General features: G+C 39.4%; 1 protein-coding gene across 1 annotated transcript in view; it reads left to right on the top strand.

The window, feature by feature from the left end:
- Positions 1–9,559: 9,559 nt before the first annotated feature.
- The window catches only part of XPR1 (xenotropic and polytropic retrovirus receptor 1), a 211,179-nt gene continuing 208,979 nt past the window's right edge, over positions 9,560–11,759 (top strand). Inside the window, exon 1 of the mRNA XM_019501780.1 lies at positions 9,560–9,608. Coding sequence (XP_019357325.1) covers positions 9,569–9,608 — 40 coding nt within the window. The 5' untranslated portion in view covers positions 9,560–9,568. The remainder of the gene's footprint in view (positions 9,609–11,759) is intronic.

The raw sequence follows: 11,759 nt of genomic DNA, 5'->3' as shown, positions 1-11,759 counted from the left end.
GGAGTGGGGTAGGGGCTGGGGTTGGGGGTGCTGCCCAGCCAAGGCAGTAAATGGGGCCCAGGGCTGGGGCGGGGAGTGGGACAGAGCTGCAGGCAGCTCATCCAGGGATCAGCGTCCCGGTGCTTAAAAATGTGAGGAGCAGCACTTGAACTAGAGCTTGTCAAATGAGCTTTAGTTCAAGCACCACCCCCACCATTTTTAAGTGTGGGGATGCTTTTAATTGGAGCAGAGCTGAGTGGGGCGAAGGTGGATGCGGCCTACCTGCTGTGGGCTTGGTGCCCTGCTGTTTTTGCCCTGGGGGCCCTGCGCCAGCCTCATGTCCCCTGCCTACCCAGCAGCAAGAGGCACAACATGCTGCCCCAACAGCTGCTGGGTTGGCAGGGGACCTGTGACTGGTGTGGGGCTCCTGAGGGAAAGGCAGCAGAGCAGAGAGCCCCAAGCCCACAGCAGGCAACCTGCATCCACCCCGTGTGCAAATCTGGGGTGAGGGGCACACACCCCTCCCCACCTCCTGGACAAACCTCCCACAGCTCTGTCCTGCTCCAAGCCCAGGGTCCCGTTCACTGCCCTGGCTGGGCAGCACCCCTAGCCCCTGCTTTATTCCCTCCCTTACTGTGGGGGCTTCGATCTGCCCTCCCATGCCCTTTCCCTTCCTTGTGCCCCTTCTTCCCCTTCACAGATTTACCTGCAGGGCACTGTTCTCCACATTGCCTGGCTGCGTTCCTGGCCATTTGCATGCATGCAGTGTGCAGTGCACGTGGTGTCCTGGGGACCCCGGCTAGAAGGCATGTTGCATTTATCGGTGACATTATCGGCTACACTAGTGGAAAAAAAGCTGATAGCCAATAATGTTACATTTCCTTTTATCAGTGCCTATCCAATCTGCAGTTGATGTATTGGTGCACCTCTAATAATTGCCTATGTTGGGTTTATCTTGTGTCTTTCTCCAACAAGTAGAACTCAGAAATGAGATTTCAGTAGAGAACATCATTAGAGTTGTTTCTTTTCCTAAATTTGATTTAAAAAGCAGTCCTCTTCTTGTACAGAGATTTTTCTCTTTTTTAATATCAGATACACGTGAAAAACTTCCATGGACTTTTAAAAATTTTTTCCCCAGTGATAAACTTTTGACAGTTTTTTCCACGGTAACATAGTAGAATTGAAACCTAGGCAGATTCCAGTAAGGGAATTCATTTGCATTTGTATCTTAGTAATTGGGAGGGAAACAGTTCAGTTCAGGTAGTAATGAATATGCTAATTTAATTTATTGTGCGAGTGTTGGAAGTGAGAACTTCCTGTCCTCAGGTTTGTTTCCAACGAAAAAAAAAATTTGCTTGAGCCTTAAACAAACATAGGTTCAAATTCTTCTGACTTTACTCAGGTAAACTAGTTTCTGTGGCACTATAAAATCTTTGACAGCTAAAAGGTACAATACTTGTATATATTTAAATTTCACTTTCAACTATTTTGCAATGAAAGTATTAGGGTTTTAAATATCTACATCAGTTTTAATTAAAACTGTTTCTTGGATGAGAACTTAACTTGGACTTCAGCTCAGCGTGTATTATTACAGCTGAATGTAACTACTTGAAAATAGGGAATATATAATAGTAATATTGATGGGTACTGTTCTTCCTCTATCACTAGCTGCATTTCTCTCTAGCCGTCCCTCTGGTGGTCTAATTCCTCATGAACTGTTGGGTTTTGTTTCAAAACATCACAAGCCCTTAACACTGGAAGAAGAAAATTTAGTCTGTGTCTTTAACATAGTGAGTTTTCCCATGCCTTATTTAGGAAGTTTATTGTTCAGTCGGAGACTTGTCTACAAAGAACTGTATTCTGTCAGAAACTTGTTTAATTTGTAATTTAGAGTGGTGGTTATTTCACTGGAGAGTAGGTGATTATCTCGTGGTAAAGTGACCCCTAAATTTCATATGATCTTCAGGCTGTGGGGAAGAGGCAGTGTGACTTTTATTGAGAGCTGCATGCCAACATTTTGCACAGATGCACTGCTAGTATGGTCTCAGAGAGGTTCACCTCTTAGCTTTGCCTTTAACTTGCCAGTGAAAGATGCATTAAATTTACGTGTTGCTGATTGTTCAGGGAGAAATCGTTGTGAGGCTACTTTTGTTTTTGAGTTAGTAAAAATATAGTTCCTCTTTTGAATGTTATTTCACAATATAAAGTGTGTCTTAGAATTTTTAGTACTAATCTATTTCAGTTATAAATATAATACATATTGTTTGTGGAAGTGGAAGTATAGCAGTTGCGCAGAGTTAAATGGAAGAGCCTTGGACAGGGAGGAATCCATTCTTTCCCTGCTAAGTGGAGAGAAAAAAAATAGATATGATTATGCCCCCTTAGTACGTTTGAAAAAAGAAGTCAGCATTACTTTGGGCCTATCTGCTTTGAGAGAGAATTCTGCTTCCAGAAGGAAGAATAAACTTATTTTGTTCCTGTTCAGTGTGTTGTAGAGCCATTCAGTTTGGCCAAATCTATGGAACATAGAGGTTTTTATATTGATTTCCTTATTTTGACTTCAGAATGAAAAACTGGGATGGAGATTCATATTTTGTGTATCCTTTTTTACTTTTTCCCCCTTGGACTCCCATTTCCAACCTACACATATAAAAATTTCAATTGTTAATCTAAATAGTAACAGGTGGCTTTATGCAAGGAGTACTGATCATAATGTAAGTTGTAGGATATAGTCTGTTGCTGCATAATGCAGCTCATTTTTCTAGGGTAAAGCCTTAAGTGTCATTTGCAAACTATTTCTCTGAGGGTAGCAATAAAATCGAGGAATTATAGCTAGGGACTAGCAAGTACTTCAAGTGTGCTGATTACATATATTAAAAGCTAAAAGCGTTATGAGGTGTTTTGGTTGCTTAAAATTTTGTTTTAGCTTTCAAAGGGCAGCAACAACAGTTACTTGACGATAATATTTCTGTCCTGAAAAAACACCAATTTTTAAAAGGTGTGCATAGTATAAATTGTAGTTAACTATCTGTTAGCTGTAAAGTGCACAAAAATGTTTAACATGCCGGACTGACAGTCCCCTATTTATTCAAAATATGCAGGCCACAGATAATGTAAGCTCTTGATTGTCCCACTGATGTGGCTCAATCTCGATGCCTGTAAAGGTAAGCTCAGCTGTATGGTGTCTTGTTCAGTTCTCGCTTTGTCTGCTCAAACTGCCAGGCATAGCTGTCAGTTGTGGACAGGAGCCCACAACATTAGAAATTGGATTTAGACTAAACAGCTGTCAGTTACAACTTCTTTCAGTTCTTGTTAAGCTGGGCTGGATTTGATTTGTTTATATAGAAGTGAAAGGATATATTTCCTGTTATTTTAAAAATCTTTTTGGCTATTGGTGATTTCTACCTGCCTGCTTTCAGAGAGACCTAGAAAATTGTTTGGTATGTGACTGTATTGTATCATAGCAAAGAAGAGTGGAATATATGATTTAGCATTCCCAACCCAGAACCAGTTTAGAAAAGATAAAATACTATATGTTTCTGAAATTGAAATATCTAGAAAATGAGAAGGAAGAAAACTTAGAATTGGGCAAAATATACTGACTCTGTTGGAGACTACAGGTAATTTAAAAAAAATATTCAAGTGCTAGTGGCTTTCAGTGGAGGTTTTTTTTTTTTTAAATGGAACATAGATCTCTAAGTTACTTAAGTGTTTCTGAAAAATTTACCCTACCACTCTAAATCAGAGGTAGGCAACCCCTGCCATGTGTGCCAGAGCTTGGCATGCAAAGGCATTTTGTTTGGCACATGTGCCTTGGGGCAGATGGTGGGGAAGGGGCCAGGGATGCACCACTACAGCAAGGATTGGGCCCCTTGCAGCTCCCCTGCCATGTCACCATCTTACAAGTTGAGGTTGGGGTGTTTCTGGCACTCTGCCCAAAAATGTTGCCAACCCCTGCTCTAAGCCATATGTGGAAGAGTGAGTTGGCAAGAAGTGTTTGGAGTGTATCTAGAAGTGTTGTTTTCACAGTATTGCATTCTCTTTGGAAAAGGTCTTGGAGGGCTGGGAATAATTCAGTTTTTCAAATTTTTATGATAGGCAGTTGAAACCCAAACTTCTTGTGTTCTGACGCACACCTTTATCTCATTCATTATTTGTTCCTCTAGGTTGTCTGTAAGCAGATATAAGGGAACATGAGCAACTTGAAATCCTTAAACTAGTGTGCAATATCCAACTTGAATTCCTGCCTCTGGTTCTGTCATTTTTATTACCCTTTTAGGTGTGTTCTATTGTTTTTTGCTGTTTGAGGCCTAAACAAACGAAGCTGACTGTAGATACAGTGTTATCAGTAATACAAATTAGAAGAAAGTCCATCTTTTTCTGGTCTGTTTAATCTTTCAGGTTTTGTCACCCAAAGTATTACAAATGACAATGATGACTTCAAGAAATGAGCATTCTTAGGTGTTCTTTGTATTCTTTGGGACTGATATTTCTGTTGAGCCTTTCAGGTCTAGGTCATCTGTTTAATTATACTGCAGGTAACTGTATCTGCTACCATATAGCTGGAGCTGGTAATATATTAATCCAGTTTAGGTGGGTGCCCATGTGACACCTGAGACCTAACACCTGCCCATGTGATACCCAAGACCTAACACCTTCCCAATCTAGGCAGCCTTCTAAGCTGGATCTTTATACCATGGGTTTGTTGAAGTTAATTGAGAAACAGGATATAGAAAATATGTATGTATTACAAAAGTAAAAGGAATTCTGTGTTTTCCAGTCTTATGTTTTATTTTGAAGTTTTAGCTCATTCTTGAGATCATACTTCTATCAATTACTGACACCAACTCAATGTAACTGTTTGCTTTCAAAGATTAGCCTTTCATACCCAATTTTAAATTACCATATTTCCTTGAAACCAAGGCAGCATTTCCCCTCCTCCCCTATTGCGTGTGATGAAGACACTTGTTTTGGATTCAAGTACAAGGTGGTGGGGAGGGCAGGCAGCTGCTGCAGCAGTTCCAGCCTGGGTCCCAAAGCGTAGGCTGGAGCTACTACTGCAGTTACTGGGCCAGGCTGAGCCTGGAGCAACCATGTGCTCTGTGCCCAGGGCTAGGGTAGGGCTAGAACCATGTCAGAGCTGGAAGGTAAGCAATTGGAAGGGGGAAAGGGGGCAGGTGGCGGAGGGGCAAACATGGTGAGGGGGTTCAAGGCAGCCAGGGGGCAGGCACTGAAGGAAGGGCTGGTGCCAGTGGGTGCAGTATTTGGTGGAGCAAATGGTAGTGTGAGGGTGGGCAGCAGGGGAAGACAAATAGTGGTGTGGACAGGTAGCAGGGAGCAACGTGGGGGTTGGGGGTGGGCATGGGTCAGGCTGGTTGATGTCCCCCCACTGCCTCCCTCACTGCCTGTCCTCTACTGCCAGTCCTGCAGCCTGCCCCCTTGCCACTGCTTTCCGTGCTGCAGTGGTGGCGGTGGGGGGTGTGAATTTAAGATGACCCTTTAATAATTAGGTTCCGTACATGGAAAATTATAACAAATTTGCACATTTTCCATGTATAAAATTAATAATTGGGGCTCATCTTAAATTCAGAGTTGTCTTGGATTTGGGTAAATGTGATAAGTTCTTAGTCTGTTATATCTGACCAACTGGGGATCTCAATTTAATATGCTTAAGAAGGTATAGTGGGGTGGAGAATGAAAGTAGAGGAGGATAGACTCCAGAGGTTTATTACTTTAGGTCAGTCATTATCAATGATTTAAGTCAGTCATTCTTAGCCAGGGTGCTATGAGATCCTTTCAAGGGTGCTGTGAGGTGTTAGTGCAGTGTTTTAGCATTGCTGGGTGTGAAGATATGAATTGCAAGATAAAACTCAGATCCTTTGAATAGGAATCCATAGTATTATAAACATTCTGACCGGCTGTGGTCTTTCTAAGTTCTTTGCAGCAGAGGAATTGCTATATTATCTTTCTGAAGTCCAAATCTGAGCGAAAGCTAAAAGCTGGCATTTTCTGAGGGTTGTCTTGTGTCAGTTAAGGGGATGCTTTAGTCCAGAAAGGTTGAGGATCATTTCTCCAGTGGGAAAGAATTAGCACAAAATAAGGGACTCTCTTAAAGTAGCCACATTCGGCTTTTGATAGCAGTTTCTGAGCTGCCAGGGTCTTACTGATACAATTGGCTTGTGTGGATGAGGCTAGAGAGTAGATACAGTAGAATCTTCCAAATATACTTTGTTAATTTACATCTGATTTCTTAGTGAAGATTTAATAAGACTCTGGTGAAACTTTGTTTATATTTTCTGCTTTAGAAATAGGACTGTTCCTGAAGTGGAATGCTTTATTAGGCCTACTTATTACTTGACGTGCATCTTAAAAATGGCACTGCATTTTTTGGATGAATTTTTGGAAGGGAAGAAGTTGACTATTCCTTTTTTTGGAAAGGAAGAGGTTATTATACAGTGTATTAGGTAAGTGTATAATTTGGTTAACTGCCTAGCATAGTGTCAGTTGCAATTTGTTATCTATTGCTTAAAATATAACAAATATCAGTTTTCAGCCTGTCAGTTCATTGGATAAATGCTAAATTGCATCCTTCAGTCCCACTAACTACATTGTAATGCAATTATACTCTGCTTAACTGCATAGAGATGGTGAATAGGAAGCAAATATTAAAGGACTGCTGATGGAAGTCTTGAAAATAGTAGAAGTCAGTCAGTCTCAGGACTGCCTCCACTCATTTCAGAAGCATCTAATAGCAGTTGTGAAACTGGCCTATCTTTTGTCATTTTCAAGGCTTTCAGCAAACAGTTTCAGGGCTTCTACTGAAAGCTTTGAAAATGACAGGACATAGTTTTGGGATGCTCATATCATAGCACTAGCAAAGCTAGTTTATGAGCATTGTGTACATCTAAATTTGGGTAAGAGACTTGTCCCCACCCCTACCCCACACACGTGCACAAACATACTTTTTAAATGCAAAGTTATAGACGTAAATAGAGTACGCTCTCATTTCATGGCCCATGTTGCAGTGATACACGTGATATTTCAGAACTGTGGAGAATTTCCTTTTCTCTGTTAAGGTATATCCTGGGCAAGGTAAAGGAAGCAGCTTTCTTTTTACAGAATTAAATTCCAACTAGTTTCTCCCCTGCATGTTTTCTGTCCTTGCCTCCCTCCCTCTCTTCTCCTTCCCCAGTCCCCAAACTATCTTGTTATGAGCACTTGGAAAATGTTAGGCAACAATTAATAAGAGGGGAAAGAACTCATTTTTCCAGTGCCTCGTCTATGGAATCAACATCATATGCAACTGACAAGTCATATGGAAGAAAGTCTGATATGTCCAGTGTTTGCTTGGCAGGCTTTTCCCCCCCCTTTTTAATGGGCAGAGGAAAGAGGAAAGTCATTGGTACAGAGCAGATCAGTAAACAGTTGTTTCAGTAGAAAAATAGTTATGCAAGTGACCCATGCTAAGACCTTTATGTGGACTGGGAATCAGACCTTTGAAAGATATCTGAACTGCCTGCTCAAACTTGCCATTTATGGTAACCTCTGATAAGATGGACATGTTTTTTAGACCTTTTGTTTATTTATAAGGTTATAACTACTACATTACAGCAGTTTTGAGCTGCTATCCAATTGCTTAGTTGGTTTATTTTCCTTGGATGGTGTTAGCTAATTAGGTTACAATGTGTAACCTTGGACGGTTGAAGTGGGGGCAGAGATTTCTTTCTCAACTTCTTTAATCCACAGAAATACGATGACTTAAATATAGTTTTAGGATGAGCTGAATAATGACCAGGAGGAACAGGTTGGATGCTTCAAAGATTCTAAAATAGAAGCAAACTAGTATTGTTAAAATATGGATTGGACTTTTGTACATTCAGAAGTTAGGAAGTAAAGTTTTGGTTATACAGCAGCTATCTGTGCCTCTTGCGCATTCATCATGATATAATACTGTGTATGGTGGTAGTTTGTCTACCATAACAAGTAATATGGTGCTTAATTACCATTGCAGCAGGTAATGGGTTCTCCCTAGCTACTTCTGCTCCAAAAATGTCTGCTTTATTTAGCACCCATAGTCCCTTCAACCATAAGCCACAGTTCATCCTGTTTCTTACTTGTATATATATGGAACAGTGCATAAGTGCAGATGTGACCTTTTCCTGACTTGAGTATGGGTGTCAGTTGAGTAACTGGCTGAATAGAGGGATTTTTTTAAATGGTTACAACTGATTGAGGGCCTCATGCATTATTGTGGCATGATAGGGTACCCAAGTGGTTCAGATGCTGGTTGAAAAGATTGTTACTGAGTATATTGCTTATCTAATTGCATGGCCAGCTTGATTTGTAAAACTGCTTTCTATGCCAGAAATCTCTTGTATTGAACTCAATGAGCAGTTTGATCCCTTGATCTCTAGAGCACCAAACACATTAGCTCTTACTGATTTGGTTAACTTCTAGTTTGGATTAATGATGTTCAATCTCCACCTTTAAGAGAAGACTAATATGGGAACAAGAATGGCTGACTACCGATTTTGTGTCATTTTGTCTTCTCTTAAAATATGCATATTTTTCTCACACTTTTCCATTTACAGATTCCTGCTATAGCATCACAAGAATGAACACATTTGTTTCTTAAAATCCCTAACATACTACCTATATGGAAACACTTCCAAAAGAGTATAGTTTCAAATGTAGGTATTTAGGGTCTTTCAGACAGCCAGGTAGCAATCATTACAGAAAAGCAGTCAGTAAACCTGTAGTTGGTATTTTCTTTTTCAGGAATAAGTTTAATAGGATTGACTTTACATGCTTAGTTTAGCCCATGATGGAACACTTCATCTTCCCTGGACATTGCATCATTGGCCTCTGAGTAGCTGTCTTTTAAACAAAAAAAGCTTTAAAAACCAACTTGAACATGACATTACAGAACAAGAAATCATCCACAAGCTACATATTGTGTTAACCATGATCTCAACTGGGGCCATTAATTTTTATCTCATTACCTGATCCCCCCTGTTAACTCCACTGTCTCTCAAGCCAATAATCATCTTGTTAATTTCAATTGATCTAATTATCAGCTACTTCCCTCTCTTAGTAGTGTCCTCTCCCCTGTCCCTTTCCCTTTTGTATAAAATTATTGTTTTCTAGGAGTCCATTCATAACATCTGAGGAAGTAGGGTGTTGCCAGTGAAAGCTCATGTCTTTCTCAGACCTGTTAATTGTTTCTTTACACACTTTACACACAAAGTTTAAATGCCAGTTAACTGAATTAGCTAAATTCGTTCAAGCCAGCATGTTAATTTGAATAATTCCCACTTACTTAATGTGGGACAATGGGCTTGTCCATCTGAAAGGTCTGGGGCTTGCTATTGTCTGTTGTCTGTTTTTTTTAGTCTAAGGTGACAGCCTGCCCTACCTTTTTGTTAATTTGGAAACATAATGAGAGTTAATTTGCCTGGAGGGATAAAAAGTTTAATTGCCACTTGCTTTCAAACAGAGTTGTCAAAGTGACTTAAGTGTGGTGCTTTTGTCTTTTTTTATGCTAATTGTTCTTTTTTTTTCTTTTTCTCCCTTGTAGGCTTTCAAGGAAATGCTGTATGCAGCTCAGGACCAGGCCCCTTCCATAGAAGGTAACACAGTTGTGAACATGAATCATGTTTTTATTAGCGATTGGATGCTGAATGCTGGTACAACTTTCTCTTTTCTCTTTTTAAATTATTTCAAATTGCCAGGTGAGACAAATTCATGTGGAGGTAGTAATCTGGTTGCTGAAACCTCTGCTTTTCTAGATCTCTGCAGCTTTTTCTACTGAATCATAGAACAATAAATGCATTTATATAGTCTGAGGCTTTTGCAGCTGCTATTATCTTGTGTATAAGGATGTGAGATGCCAGGACTTCATCTACTATGGACTGCCATACTGGAACAAAATGCTATTATCTTCAAAAGTAGCTAACACGTAGTGTGGCAAAATTACGGTGGAAAACAACTATAATGCATTCGGCTAACTTCTGCAATATTGTCCTGAGAGTTATTTCTTGATTTGAGCTACTCATTATTTTATGCCCTAAGCCTCACAAGTCTGACTCTGACCTCACAAACTTGAATGCTGCTTTGAGTACAGAATTAATGTTCAATTTGATAATTGTTTGTTATTTTCTTATTAATTTATTTTGCAACTCTTCACTGCTGCTGAACTCCCTAGATTATGGAAAAATTCCTTCCCTCAGCTTTGAACTGGTTACAGTTTAAATAGGCTTTTTTAAAAATCAAGTGGTACATAAAGTACGTACTGGGCTATATCCAGTAAATGTTTGCCATTTATATCCTGTTGAGAGGTACAGAACAGTTTCTAGTCTTTGAATTGCTACAGTCATTCTTTTTGCCTTCTTTGTGACCTTCAACCTTTCTTTGCATTTAGGTGACTAAAATTGAATGCAGTATCAAAGGTGAGGATGTACTATTAGTTATTGTGGCACTTTGACACTAATCTCTGTGAATACAGTTTTTTTGGCTTCACCTTTTTGGGTGTGCATATACCAGGAAAATGACCTGCTGCTGCTAACATAATCAGATAGCTAGTTCCAGTTGCTTCTTATAATGGTATAAATGGTCCCATCTGTGTTAGCAAGTAAACATATTACCAGTTGATGGGCCTGGTGTTGCTAACAACTGGTCATTTTCCTAGAGTACACTGGGCCGTTGGTCACTGCTATGTGTTGTTCACTGCTGCCGAATTATTTTTTTCCATTTTCTCCTTTCTAAGAATACAGAATATGGGATAAATACCAGGTAGTCTTTACAAAAGGTCACTATACTTATATATATTCCAAAGATATTTCCTACCAATCAAAAGGCTCCCGAATAGTATTCCTCAGCGTAGGAGCAAGGAGATCCAATGTGTTAATGTGGAGGCATATGGGACTGGCTTAACGTAGAGGAAGAATGGAGAAGCTACATTTATCACTTGGCATATTAGGAAATTTAGAATAAGGAAAAATATCTGCAAGGATGACTCCTGACTTAAGATAAAAGCAGAAATCTATCTAATCTATCTATCTAGATAGATAGATATTTATGTAGACATCTATATCTATATAGAGATCTATATCTATCTATATATAGAGATCTATAGAGATGTATATGTATAGATATATCGATATATCTATATATATTTCTGTTTTTATCTTACCTAGATATACTATTTAATATGTATGTATGTATGTATTATATAATATCTATTATATATGTAACGTGTGTAGCTCTCTCTCTAGATATATAGATATAGAAAGGGAGATATATTTCTGTTTTTATCTCAAGTGAGGGGTCATCCTTGCAGATATTTTTCCTTACTTTAAATTTCCTAATATGCCAAGTGATAAACGTAGCTTTTCCGTTTTTCTTCTACACTAGGCCAATCCCATACGGCTCCTCATTAACGCATTGGATCTCCTTGCTCTCTAATAGGTACTACACACCACAGCTGGAAACAGAATTTATTGTGTACTTTTGGAATCTTAACCTACAAAAATCAAGTTAAAGCAAGATTTTAAAAGAACTCATTTTTAATAAACGAGAAGTTTCATTTTAAAGAATCTGACAAAAAGAATGCTACCATTAACTAAACTGTCTGTGTGTATAGCGGGCACAGGTCTTGATTACACTTAAAGGAACATTCTAAGCTGAGGAATACTTTTTGGGAGCCTTTTGATTGGTAGGAAAGAAATATCTTTGTAATAGTGCACAGGCAGGTATAATTCTTAGATGTAATTTGGTGCTCA

The sequence above is a fragment of the Gavialis gangeticus genome, unplaced genomic scaffold, assembly GCF_001723915.1.
Source record: "Gavialis gangeticus isolate Ggan-Ray unplaced genomic scaffold, GavGan_comp1, whole genome shotgun sequence".
Lineage (NCBI taxonomy): Eukaryota > Metazoa > Chordata > Crocodylia > Gavialidae > Gavialis > Gavialis gangeticus.
This window is presented reverse-complemented; position numbering and strand designations above follow the sequence as displayed.